The sequence below is a fragment of the Perca flavescens genome, chromosome 23 (genome assembly GCF_004354835.1).
Source record: "Perca flavescens isolate YP-PL-M2 chromosome 23, PFLA_1.0, whole genome shotgun sequence".
Lineage (NCBI taxonomy): Eukaryota > Metazoa > Chordata > Actinopteri > Perciformes > Percidae > Perca > Perca flavescens.
In genome coordinates this window covers 15,711,926-15,725,199 of record NC_041353.1, presented here as the reverse complement: position 1 = coordinate 15,725,199, position 13,274 = coordinate 15,711,926, and the positions used below count along the sequence as shown (strand labels likewise).

Genomic DNA, 13,274 nt, shown 5'->3' with positions numbered 1-13,274 from the left:
ATGCACTACATCTGATCTGAGAGCACTACATCAGAATTCCCTTACATTTTCAGCAGATAATAACTTAACAATAATATTTCTTTGGATGTCGACAATTCAATATTTTACTCTTCTCTTTGTCTTTGTACTTCTACCTTCCTGCTGAAATCATGTAATAAAGAGACATCACATTGGATTACTGATAACAGTTGACCTTTTAAAAGAGAAAGGTGGAACACACTGTCCATGAAGAGAGACGAGGCTCTACATACAATTTTAGCAGATGAAATCTGTCTCTGTGCGCACATCCGTGTGTGCGTGCGTGTCTGTGTTGGGGGGGTGGGGGGAGATGGGGGGGGGGGGGGGGGGGGGGATGGGGGTGTCTTACTTGTTGGTGACCAACCGCATGACGGTCCAGTCTTTGGGAAACATTTCTGGTCGAATGAGGATCCTGAAGACCGTGAAGATCTGAAGAAGAAAGTCCTGGAACACACAAAGAAATGCAGCAGACATGTTATCATTGGAAAGTCGAACCAATTGGGTCAGGCTTGGTCCTAAATTCCAAGCTTGTGCTGTATTTCAAAACCGTCTTTCTCTGAATATCTCTCTATGGTGCTGAAACATTCAAAGTCAAGCTCTGTGCATATCACTTCCTTGTTCACTTTATTAGGATTTAAGACACGTATTGGTAATTGTAATCTCCCTGACATGTATTTTGTTGCATACCTGTAATTTACATGTTTGTAATCACAGGGGCAGAGGTGAAGAATAGCATTGTGGGACTTTCTATGGATTACTACATTTTAAATCCACTGAAAGCAAATTTAAGGAGAAACATAGATTTGTTTCTACACAAATGTATATGTGAAACACTGCATACTTAAAGCTAAGGATTCGTGTGTAACATGGAATCAAATGCGGTCACTGTATGTCTGTCTTCATGGTGCTAAAACAATGAAATGTTGTGTGTGTCTCTCAGTTTAAATCTATTTTATTTATCGTCACGTCTCAATTCTTTTTTCCAAGTCAAGTGGTTGCTCAATCTTTTCCAGACAATTACTTTTGGATACTTGTGATAAAAATGCTCGAAATCAAGCATGAAAAGTGTGCTCTCAAGCAAACGTCAGCACATTACCTCTCTACTTTTTCTGACATTCAGCAAATTGACATTTCTCACTGCGATGAACTGGGACCCCATTCACTTTCTCTGTCTCCCCCTTTTTGTGTTTTCCGTCTCTCTGCATTTCTTCAGTTTGTCACCTGCTACTTCTCTCACACTTTACCCATTATTAATTAATTAATTACTGATATTGTCTCAGTAAAAGTGGTAAGGAGGAAGAAAAGTATTGCCACAGACAGAGAGATGGGAAGAGAGAGAGAGAGAGAGAGAGAGAGAGAGAGAGAGAGAGAGAGAGAGAGAGAGAGAGATGGATATGGTGGTCTTACCCTCAGGTTGTCTTTGCTGCTGAATGCCTGCAGCAGCTGCTGGTAGTGTCTGTCACTCATTTGTCGCAGAAGGGCCAACAAACAAGCCACAAACTCCCCCTGACAGGATAGAACACAACGAGAGAGAGAGAGAGAGAGAGAGAGAGAGAGAGAGAGAGAGAGAGAGAGAGAGAGAGGTTTTAATGTTGTGGTATAACCAGGATTATCTTCAGGGCAGCTCTAAATTACTAAATTAATTATGCTACGGTGGTTTAAAACATGTAAATAGAAAGTAGTCATGTAGGAGGCATGGCAACATCAACACTGAACCATGGCGCTTCTGCAAAAGAATGCCTTTTATATTTTTAGCTACAGGAAATAGGAAATAAAGCACTTTGTTATATCAAATGCCATTAATTAACCTCTATTGGCATCCAGTAAGAATAGGAGAAAAGCTCTATCACAAGTGGAACAACCTCTCCTTAAGTCTCAATCATTACACAATGATGATAATAATGATCTCATTATTATCCGCTTCACCACTCCCCTTTCGTGCTGTTGTATTAAATCTTAATTATTGCCATTAATGTTAATAACGTTAGCAGAATTATAAGCGCCAAAGCAGCAACTCAATTTTAAATCTATAATTACTCCTGCACATTTTGTTAAGTCCCAAAACAATTTACCGTTGTGTGTGCACACACACACACACACACACACACACACACACACACACACACACACACACACACACACACACACACACACACAGTACTGTACTGTACACAGTAAAACACACAGTGACATCCTGGAACTGTAGTCTCATGGCAGGTCCTGCAGGCTGGGGCCGGTTGCTAATTTCCAGGATGGTTCTCAGTAAAACTCCCAGCAGGCTCTCTACAATTAGCTCCACCTCTTCTGAGACCACGGGCTCCTACACAAAGGACAAAAGACTTGGACATGAATTACAGGTAAAGGGAACACTTAACTTTTACTTTATCAACATATCCAAGACATAAAATGTCATGGTGAAATTCCAACAATGACTCCATTTTATCTCTCAAAGTTACCTGAATGTTCCCTTAAAATAAAGTTAACTAATTTGCATTCTACTTGCGTTTTTCTGTTAACTAATTTGCATTCTACTTGCGTTTTTCTGACTGACAACTTACGTCATTCTGCCTCAGATCCCAAGGCTTCACTCCTTACCCTATAATCTTAGCTTTCATCACAGTTTTAATGAGTCTTGAACCAGTAGGTTTGGGCCATAATAAGTATTTTCAAGGCAAAGAGCAACATTTTCAAACTTTAAATTCACAGAGAAAAAAGAGAAAGGAAAATAATAAAAGAAGATGCAATACAAAAGGAGAGGGAGACAGCTCAAGATTAAAAGAAACTAAAAGAGAGTGGAGGATAAACTGGAGTGTGTGGGTGTGCGTGCGTGCGTGCGTGCATGCGTATGTGCATGTGTGTGTGTGTGTGTGTGTGTGTGTGTGTGTACGCTAGCGTGTGTCCTACTGGGCGCCTTTACCACTAGCTGCCCTTTTGGCAGCTAACAGTGCAAGTCAGGCAATCCGAGCTGCTACACACACATAAATCGAAGTGAATGCCATTTCGACAATGCCATTGCTACATTGATGGTGCATTACTGAACTGCACGGCTGCCAATGTCCATGTTACAAAGACTAATTGACCATATACACAACAAAGCAATCTGCTATTGCAATGCATTGGCGAGGACATTGCTGCGAGTTATTTTTCAGTTATTATGGTAGTAATTCCCCCTCTACAGTCACACTGTACAATAATAGCAAAGGGAATTCATTCTAATTGTACAAGATAATGTCTAGGTATAAAGTCACCTCATACATAATAAAATGTACAAACCACCTACTTTACCCTGGAAATCTTTCCAAAAAATTACCTCAACATTGTCCCTTTTTCAAACTTGTAAAGTAGTTTTATGCAACAATATGCTGATTTGCTGAAGTTAAATTGATGTGGGGGGGCTTGTATAATGGCAAACCAATTGCCCACTGTAATACTTACCGCAGTGCCATTCTCTTCCTTCTTGATGAGGGAGAGCATGCTGGTGAGGATGCGGGCGCACATGACCAGGTCTCTCTGCTCCTGCATGTGTGCCTGGAGGATACGGAGCACCACCGGCAACAGGATGCACCGTGACTCTGCAACACAAACACACGCAGTCAACTGTCACACATCAAAGACATAATAAATAGTGAACACAACAGCGACCAACAGGGAAAACACACCAATCATCTGTGGCTGTATTAGTTTAGCTATTATGAGCGCACAATGTTTCTTTAATTAAAAGTATCTCAATGTAAGCCTTTGTGTAATATTAATATGATTTGCATGAGGGATGTTTTTCTTGCCACATGTAGCCTTTTGGGAGCATGCAGGAAATAATACAAATGACAGTAATTTGCTAGTAGATTTAATGACATGTAGTTAGGTGCACTGTAGAGTAACAATTAGTCAAGGTGTGTCCTCAAAGGACTGCACTGCGGGAGTGCACAACCGCTCAGTATAATATGGAATAATAGCCTGTTTGTACATGATGCAAGACAAACATACAGCACAAAGTATCACTGATTATTGTCTACATTTTGCGGATGAATCTAGTTGTTCAAATCTGTTTGTTTCCCTCTGTGCTGTTTATTTTTCTTGTGTGTTCATAATCTGTATGCAAGGGTTTTTGTATTTCTGTTATTTGATCACAAATGTTTCCGTGCTGGGTTTTCAGTGTGTTTACAAGCTTGAATTATATGTGCATATCAAGCTGTGTATCAGTTTGTGTAAACAAGTCTTTACCTGGGTTAATGTAAAGCTGGCTTTCCACCGTCTTGGCAATGCACTGCAGCTTGACAGCCTCCAGGCAGTCAGCGTGGACAGCGGTGGGCAGGGTGCCCAGCGTCTCTCTGACAAAGCCGGCCACCTCACGCACGGTGAAGATCTTCAAAAGCTCGCCATAAACAGCTGGAAACGTCCGCAGGAACACCGCCTAGACAGAATGGGGCAATGTTCAAATCATTTCGAGGCTAAATCGAACAGGCACTAAGAATCCATTATCGTTAACCTCAAAGACTGGAATCACTTTGTCGAAATTTAAAGGAATACGCCACCGTTTGTTGAAATAGGGCTTATCACGGTCTACCCTGGCTGTAGATAGGTGGGCCAACGCATTTTTTGTCTCAGTGGAAGTAATTAAGTTGTTTTTTTGTCTTGTTGGCTCACTTTTACTCACAACATGCTAACCGGCAACATAGGATTCCATTCACTACGCTAAGCTAACTAGCGGCGGCACTGCCGGTGTTGCACCGGACGAAAACAATGCATGCACAAAAAAATGAGTTGGCCCACCTATCTACAGCTACGGGAGACTGTGATAAGCCCTATTTCAACAAATGGTGGCGTATCCCTTTAACAACCAAATGCATTCAAATTGCAATTTATACTTAAAAGAGAATTTCAAGATATGAATATGCATGTTATACAGTATCTCACAAAAGTGAGTACACCCTTCACATTTTAGTAAATATTTAATTATATCTTTTAATGGGACAACACTGAAGAAATTACACTTTGCTACAATGTAAAGTATTAAGTGTACAGCTTGTATAACAGTGTAAATGTTAACATTAAAAAATAAACTGCTGGCAACAAAAGTGAGTACACCCCAATGTTAAATTCCCATAGAGGCAGGCAGATGTTTATCTTTAAAGGCCAGTTATTTCATGGATCGAGGATACTATGCATCCTGATAAAGTTCCCTTGGCCTTTGGAATTAAAATAGCCCCACATCATCACATACCCTTCACCATAGATCCATGAAATAACTGGCCTTTAAAAATAAACATCTGCCTGCCTCTATGGGAATTTAACATAGGGGTGTACTCACTTTTGTTGCCAGCGGTTTAGACATTAATGGCTGTGTGTTGAGTTATTTTGAGGGGACAGCACATTTACACTGTTATACAAGCTGTACACTTAATACTTTACATTGTAGCAAAGTGTAATTTCTTCAGTGTTGTCCCATTAAAAGATATAATGAAATATTTACTAAAATTTGAGGGGTGTACTCACTTTTGTGAGATACTGTATATAGTGTTTGTTCAGAAGTTTTAATACATTTCCAACTAAATCAGCATTATATAATGTATATTAATCTAATAAGGGCCTCCATTCTCATGGTGATGTGGAGGTCCTGTGAAGCTCAATGGGAAAAACTGGCAATATCAAATTGTGTTCAGTCCCTCAGGGGCTTTGGGTTAAAGAGTTAATTGCACAAAAGGCAACCATAACACAATACTTGTTTTATATTCATATACGACTGTATTAACGGAGTGCTCTTTTGTTGGGAAAACAAAGGTAAATAGCCACTATTGTGCTATGAATCACTGGTCTAGACTGGATTTGGTTGGTAGCAGGCACTCAAGGATTATTTGGACTCAATTTAAGGGCTACTCCAGTGGGATTGCTGTATGTTGCTTGTTTGCAGCTTTCAGTCTGATGCTCTTTCTTCCTGTCAAGTTCTGTCAGATTCTCGCTGCACAATTTAAAAATGAAGATTAGAAAAATCTAGAGGGGTGAGTCACTGTGTCCCTTTTTTCCATCATTTTTCCAGGAAAGCCTGGCAGAGGATAGAAGCCATTTTTCAGCAACATTTCTTTTCACTGTCAAAGGTGTTGTGTAATTTTGACAAAAGAGCAGTTCAGATGGAGCAAAAAAAGAGTTCCAAAGTACTGCTGCCTATTATATTATAAATCAGAGGGTTTCTCTGCCAACATGGGGTCTAGACTCAGACAGGAGTAACCCAAAAATATGATACACACAACTCCTATTTTTGTTTTGAATTACCATAAATACACTGAATATGTTCTAAATACATTATTTTCTTGTAATCTGTTTAATTGCTCTGTGCATGACATATTTGGAACATAATAACTGGGTCACTGTTCAGAAACAGACGTTTAGAGGAACTACAAATTATGCAATTGTTCATCAAGGCAAATTCCATCCGTGCAGAAAAACATGACAATTACTTCATAAATCAAATAATAAGTCTCTACAGTAGTATTGATAAAACAATATAACTCTGCGTATTCAGTGCTTTACATTGGATGTCTCCCTGTGATTAAAACTACAACACATATCAGGTTACAGGTTATAGATTATGCACATGGTTTATGTATGTGTGTGTTGGGCAAGCGTGAGTGCGTGCGTGCGTGTTTGTGCCCACATGTCACAGATTAATTTGGATTAGCATTGGCCTGGCCTTCATCTTCCCACGGCTACTGTTTAATTAATGATTGATTAACATACTTGAATGAACACACACACACACACACACACACACACACACACACACACACACACACACACACACACTTATATGCAGGTTTTGGGAGACCTGAGTGCTGAGAGCGTCCTGGTCAATAAAAAGAGTACATGACTCTAATGCACTAAAAGAGAAGTAATTGAAAAAAAAATAGGCAAGTGATAATACAAAACAGCCAAACAAAAGATAAAAGGAAATGGAGAAGGCAGAAGAAAAAGAAGAGATGGAAGCAGATTGGTTCTGGCGAGGCAGAAATGCCAGTATGTTCTGCAAGTGTGCACAAATATGCACAAAACCACACAAGCTTCTGTTTCTGGTGTATAATTAGGATTATCTTTGGTGTCTTTAGCTCGTTTGTTTTGGTTGCTTGTTCGTAATCAGTGACGGCGGCTGCCCTGCTGTGCAGACCTCCCAGCGGAAATGGAAAAGCTGCCACAGAAAATTTCTATTCCGAGTCCAGACCCTTCTGGCAGCGTGAAATTCAATTACAGACAATTTCTCACCTATCACAACTGCATTAACAGGAGTCTTTGAGAAAGAAAACAGAATGTGGTGCAAGTACTGTATAGACAGGCACAGATTTACAAATTCACATATGTGCACAAAGATGCACCCTCATGAGAGGTTTTGAGACATGTAGATGCATGTCACGGACCTCTGAAAACACACACACACACACACACACACACACACACACACACACACACACACACACACACACACACACACACACACACACACACACACACACACACACACACACACACACACACACACACACACACACACACACACACACACCTGTGTTTGTGCGACGGGACTGGTGCTTTTGTTTTCCTGCGAGAGGAAGAAGCGGATGGACATGAAGAGCTCGTGGATGCAGACTCGGAACTCCTCCTCATTCTGGCCTCCTGTGGCCAATGAGAAGAGCCGGCGGGACTGGATAATGTACTTGAAGATGTACTCGCTGGCCTGGCGGATAGAAAAAACAATGGTTGTTTAGCAGCTGTTTGGTGATAAGAAAAGCCCAGCAAGTCAAACTTCCCTTCTGATGGAAATGGTTAAAGAATGATGTGACATTTATTTTTGATGCATTTCCATACACACTTCTACATTGATCTTTAAGAAAAAGTAGTGTGCACTTGTGTTGAAATGACAGAACAGTTTGCCAACAACAACAAATGTAAGGATTTGCCGCTTTTCTCCGTTTTATGTCTCAGTAAATAAAATATAGAATATATATATATATATATATATATATAAGCAGTTTTCAGGATGTTCTTACATTTTATAGACAATAGTAATTAAAGGAATAATCGTCAGATTGATTTATAATGAAAGACATAATTAGTTGTAGCCCTAGTATAGACAGTGTTTTAATTAAATAGATACAATAAACCACGTATTAACCTAAAAGTGATCAATTTGACTTAAATATTGTGGAGTTTATCAAGTGTATCACAGTACTTCGAAAGTGACCTGCTTTTTTTCTTTATTAGAAAAGTATTACAAAGTTGTCTAAAGATAACCCGATTCACAAAATGAAACCTGTCCAAAGGAGGTGCTCTGAAAGAAAAAAAACAAAACATTCTATAGATCGCTCATACTGTACAAGGAAACTCTGCAAACACATCTGCGGTGTATCACTCATTTATTATTTACTGCATGACAGAGTAACATTTACTTCTGGTGCAGAATGTATTCTGTGAATGATAAATGGGAAACCACAGTACAGAAGCAGCAATGTGCTTCTCTGACGCCCATCTGCGTGAGTCATTAAAATAATGTGATGTGGATTACCAACACCAGAGGCACTGCATTTCTGCTGATTAAAATTGCATGCAGCGTAATGGATTGTGGAGAGGAATAATGAATGGTGGCGCAATGTATTCGCTGCTGATGGTGGGGGATAAATTAGAAGGAGTGGCAGCAAGAGGGTGCAAGTTTGTTTGTTTGTATTTCTGGATGCATCTGTGTTGATGGTGTAATTGTGTATGTGTGTGCGTGTGTGTGTGTGTGTGTGTGTGTGTGTGTGTGTGTGTGTGTATATATATATATGCATGATTGTGTGTCTTTTGAAAATGTCACTCAGGCTGTGTTTGCCCTGTCTGTGCATGTGTGTGCTCTCCAGCAAATGCCTCACCTTGAGCACCTGCTGTATGTGATCCTGATGTTCTGCGTCAACAATGCGGTCCACATACCACTTCAGCACTTTGATCAGGTCCCTAGAGAAAACACACACAGTATCACTACTCACCCCAAGCTACACTTCTGAGCTTCTCTCACTGGATTGAGCAAATAAAGATGAGGCAATGCAGGTTTTTTTTTTTTTTTTAAATTAAACACTAGTGGCTAAAACACTTAAACACATTGTTTAAATCAATTTCAGAGATTCACTAGCTCTTCACAAATACAGCTGATTCAAATGTAAGAGTTGATCTCAGGATGACAGACAAATTCAATAAAAGTTTAGAATAAAACTCTTCAAATCAAGGAGATATTTCAACAATATTTGCAACAGTCAGCTGGTGACAAAGAAGGCAGACAGTGATTACTGAATTAGAGGATTTTCTCTTTCTAATCAGGACCGGATGACATATTGGTTTCCTAATAATGACCTAAGAAAGGTATAATAACTGTGTTAATTATTAAAGTGTAACACTTCGAATGCAAACAATATCACAGGTAAACTTTATGTGTGGGTGCATGCAAAGATAAAAAAAAAAAAAAAAAAAAAAAAAACAGTGCCAGCACGAAATCTTAGCAGGTATAGAGAGTGTGAATAAGACAGCTGGTGAGAACAGCAGGTTGTGGATACATGTGTGAATGTAAATGCGCGTGTGAGTGTGTGTGGCAGAGAAAGAGAAGAAATTAGGAGGTAGCGAGCAAAAGTGAGCACAATTTCCAATTTCACTTATCTTCAGCCAGGGGGCACCATAAGCATTTCATTCACACTTCTGTTGACTAAATCACAGCACAGAGCTGCCTCTCAGTCACTGACGTAAGTTGGCCTGTCTGACTGCCTGCCCATGTGATACAGTATGTCATTAGAATACAATACAAGGAGGCTGGATTGCTGAACGCTCAAGGTGCTGCTGTAGCCCTTAGCAGCCACATCTTAAGAAATGGAGGCTGAAATGTCATATACCTGTAGGACAAGGCTCCGGCAAAGTGGCTCTCGATGTAGGTGTCCATAACTGGTTTGAAGTGCTGGAATTTGCTGTCCTGCAGGAGGTTGATGATATGGACCTGGAAACAAACAGAAAAGACATATTATGAAAAAAGTATTCCTTAACACTGAAGATTAGTTTTTGTGCAACTCTTTTTTTTTTTTTCCCTTGAGGAGGTTTCATTCATTTCACTTATCATATTGTATTTATTCTGTCAGTTTGTTCCAGCTTTTCACTGAAGCTACATGATGAGTGAAATATTCAAACTCAAGACTGCATGTTTTCACCATACTATCAAAATATTCTAAATGTAATGTATATAATAAATAAATAAAATAAATAAAAGCTAAGCTGACAAAAAAATATAATTTGAGGTGATGCCGTTTTGTTAGCAAAGTTATACAGACAGCTGATAAAAAGGAATAATAGTGTGTCATTTTTCAGATTGTCGTCATTATACGAACCTTCGCCTTGATATTAAACCTTGAACATTATACACAACATTGTTACTGAGTTGACTTCATTCCCGAAAAGTGTCCAATAAAAAATAGAGATGAAATGTATCAAATTGATAAGATATGAGGAAAACAATGTAAGATTTAAAAAAGAGAGAATAAAAATGGATAATAACATGTATAGATGTCAACAAATGTAACAAAACAACCAAGCTAAAACCCTTCTGACAGTGGCTGCACGAATTACGCAATGTTTCCCCTTTGTGCAGGTTGTTGAGAAATGCACTGACTTTGTCCGACAGCAGAAGATAAGTCCACATGTCAGACTTGTTGGATTGATCTCGAAACCACAAAACAGAAACTTGATGACTGCACCAGCTCACTGGACCTTTTTGTCACTGATAACGCCACGCTGAGGAGAAAGTGTGTCCATGTGTGAGACTGATGTAGAGAGAGTCAGATAGAGAGAGAGAGAGATCGATCATGGGCTTGCTCTATCAGCGCAGTGCAGCGTGACCAGTGTGAGATTGGTTCAGCGAGCTCTGTGGACATCACTAGATTTTTCTCCGCCAGTAAGTTTGTGTTTTCTGTGTTTGACTCAAACACTATGAGATTGTGCTTGATATATGAAAGAAAGGAGGAAACAGAAGATTAAAAAAGATTCATTAGAACTCACTTACCAGTGAATCAAACACCTTGAGCCCATATCTCTGAGAGCTTTCATCCAGAATACCAAAGAGAGTGTCCAGAGTGTCCTGTAGAAACTGTACAAAAGGGAGTTTGTATGCGTGAGCTGCAGAATCAAATTAAACTTGACTTTTCCGTTTTCCATCTTCTCAACTTCATCAACTTCTTCAACACAATCAATACTATAAATGCCAGGAGAGCGGGAGCAATTCAGTACTGAGAAACTCATTGTGGACCTACTTTGACAATCTCCGAGCCATCGATCTCCTTCAGCTTAGAAAGGCTGTCGTTGATCCGTTCGGGGTGGGCTCGCCACTTCAACAGGTCCAGCATATCTCCTGAAGCAAGACAAAAAAAGAGGGAAATATAGAGAGCTATCATAGTAAATGAAGGAGATAAAGAAAAACACAAGTGACAACCAGGAGATCAAGATAATCTTGCGTTTGCCTGTAAAGAAACGCAGGGTTATGAGAGCAATGTGCACCTCAGATCACAAAGCATCACCACACCCTTCAATTATAGCCCAAAAACCTCCTCAGAATGCACACAAATGATGACATTTTCAAGTGTAGCGGGATAAAGGAGATAAAAAGTAATTTTCCCGAGCCAGGGTCCCCAGACACACGCATGAATAAAACATAGGTCTCGAGAAGAAAGTCTTTTAGCTGTCTCTTAGGATTCTGTTCAACCTGAAGTGTGTCTTCTTTGCAACTTTGTGAGTGAATCTGTGTCTATGTGTGTTTGTTTGTGTGCATGACTGCATTTGTTTTTACCCATCTGTCAAATAGATTTTGCCATCAAAGACTGCAATACTTATACTAAATCAAATGTATTCAGGAAATGAACAGCCTTTTGCAAGAATAATTGTGCCTGTAGCCTGTCTGTTTATAAACTCTACCATGTAATTAATGAGGTTTAAAAGAAATATTTATCACTTACAGTTTTTTTGCAGTCAGAAAATCCAGTTGTCTGGTACAACAGTGACAGTGTCTGGTGATTTTTAGAACGCACCAATTTATGATTATTGTTGGCTATTGTTCACTACAGTATAAATAAGGGCAAACATATCAGTGACAAGCTAGTCCTGCTGAAATAAGACTACAATTCCCACTGGGCAAGCAGATTTTTGTAAGCAATGATTTATAGGTTCATTACTGAGCAATGCAAACTGGAAGCTATACCCACCACCCTGCATATTCACAGGTTTTTTTTTCACACACTTAGATGGTTTGGATAGAAACTTTCTCACCTGCACAGAAGTTGTCACTCACTCCTTTTAGTTTTTTAAACATATGGCATTTTACCATTTTGTTTGCCTTTTGTGAAGTGACGATCACTATATTTGGCAGTAATCGCTCTATACCCTACTCACAGAGCTGCACAGAAGCATGGGACCAGCTAGTGTCACAAGCTAACTCCAATTTAAAAATGTGACAAGAGTTTGAGCCTAGAAGCCAACACACCTCACCAGGCACATGGCCAAAAAAGTCAATCCCTGAGTCTCGTTTACCATTTTGCGTGAGCTTGGTGGAGCAGAGAAAGCTGGTGATCCAGAAAGACTCCTTGGTGCCTTTCAGAGTCTGGTTGTTGGACGGGAGGTTGGTCTTGGAGAATGGCTGCTTCAGGTAGCGCGAACAGTCTGCCAAGCTGGTATTCTCCTCACACTGAGATCGCAAGAAAGATAAGAACACATTTTGTAAACTGGCACAGAAGATTTATAGGAAAGGAGCGGAAGGATGTGATACTGTTTTAATGGCAATTTTTCAAAATCATTGGATAATCTGTGAGTGATTTTTGGGATTGTACAAAAATAGTCCTAGGTTTCTATATTATATCGGAGGGGTGGGATTGCACGCATTGCATTTTAATCATGATTGAGACATTGAAGCTATTACACATAATCAATCACGGAACACTATTGTTATTTCTGGGATTTAATATGCTGCCTCAAGTACAGCTGAGGCTGTTTGAGCTCCAAAGTTACCACACAGTTTGGACTGATTCTTCTGTGTCTATTTTGGTTCTGAGGAGAAACTAGGCCATGCCAGTTTCATTGAGCTTTTCAACAACTTCCATCTGGCAATAGAACGGGCCTTTCCCCCCTCTCTCAACAGTGGGAACACACAGGGCTACCAGAGTTGTCCTCTAAAACTGGCAGGTTAGCGGGTTTGGTAGGATCAAATCTGGCCACCCGAA

At 39.8% G+C, this 13,274-nt stretch overlaps 1 protein-coding gene across 3 annotated transcripts in view; it reads right to left on the bottom strand.

Moving 5' to 3' along the window:
- Positions 1-13,274, bottom strand: part of dock4b (dedicator of cytokinesis 4b) — a 120,279-nt gene that overhangs the window by 38,804 nt on the left and 68,201 nt on the right. For all 3 annotated transcript variants that reach the window (XM_028570312.1, XM_028570313.1, XM_028570314.1), the window contains exons 17-27: positions 12,589-12,742; positions 11,319-11,416; positions 11,072-11,155; positions 9,915-10,015; positions 8,910-8,991; positions 7,568-7,738; positions 4,240-4,429; positions 3,454-3,590; positions 2,204-2,338; positions 1,426-1,524; positions 368-462 (exon numbers count right to left, since the gene is read on the bottom strand). In XM_028570312.1, the coding sequence (XP_028426113.1) occupies positions 368-462; positions 1,426-1,524; positions 2,204-2,338; positions 3,454-3,590; positions 4,240-4,429; positions 7,568-7,738; positions 8,910-8,991; positions 9,915-10,015; positions 11,072-11,155; positions 11,319-11,416; positions 12,589-12,742 (1,346 nt within the window). The remainder of the gene's footprint in view (positions 1-367; positions 463-1,425; positions 1,525-2,203; positions 2,339-3,453; positions 3,591-4,239; positions 4,430-7,567; positions 7,739-8,909; positions 8,992-9,914; positions 10,016-11,071; positions 11,156-11,318; positions 11,417-12,588; positions 12,743-13,274) is intronic.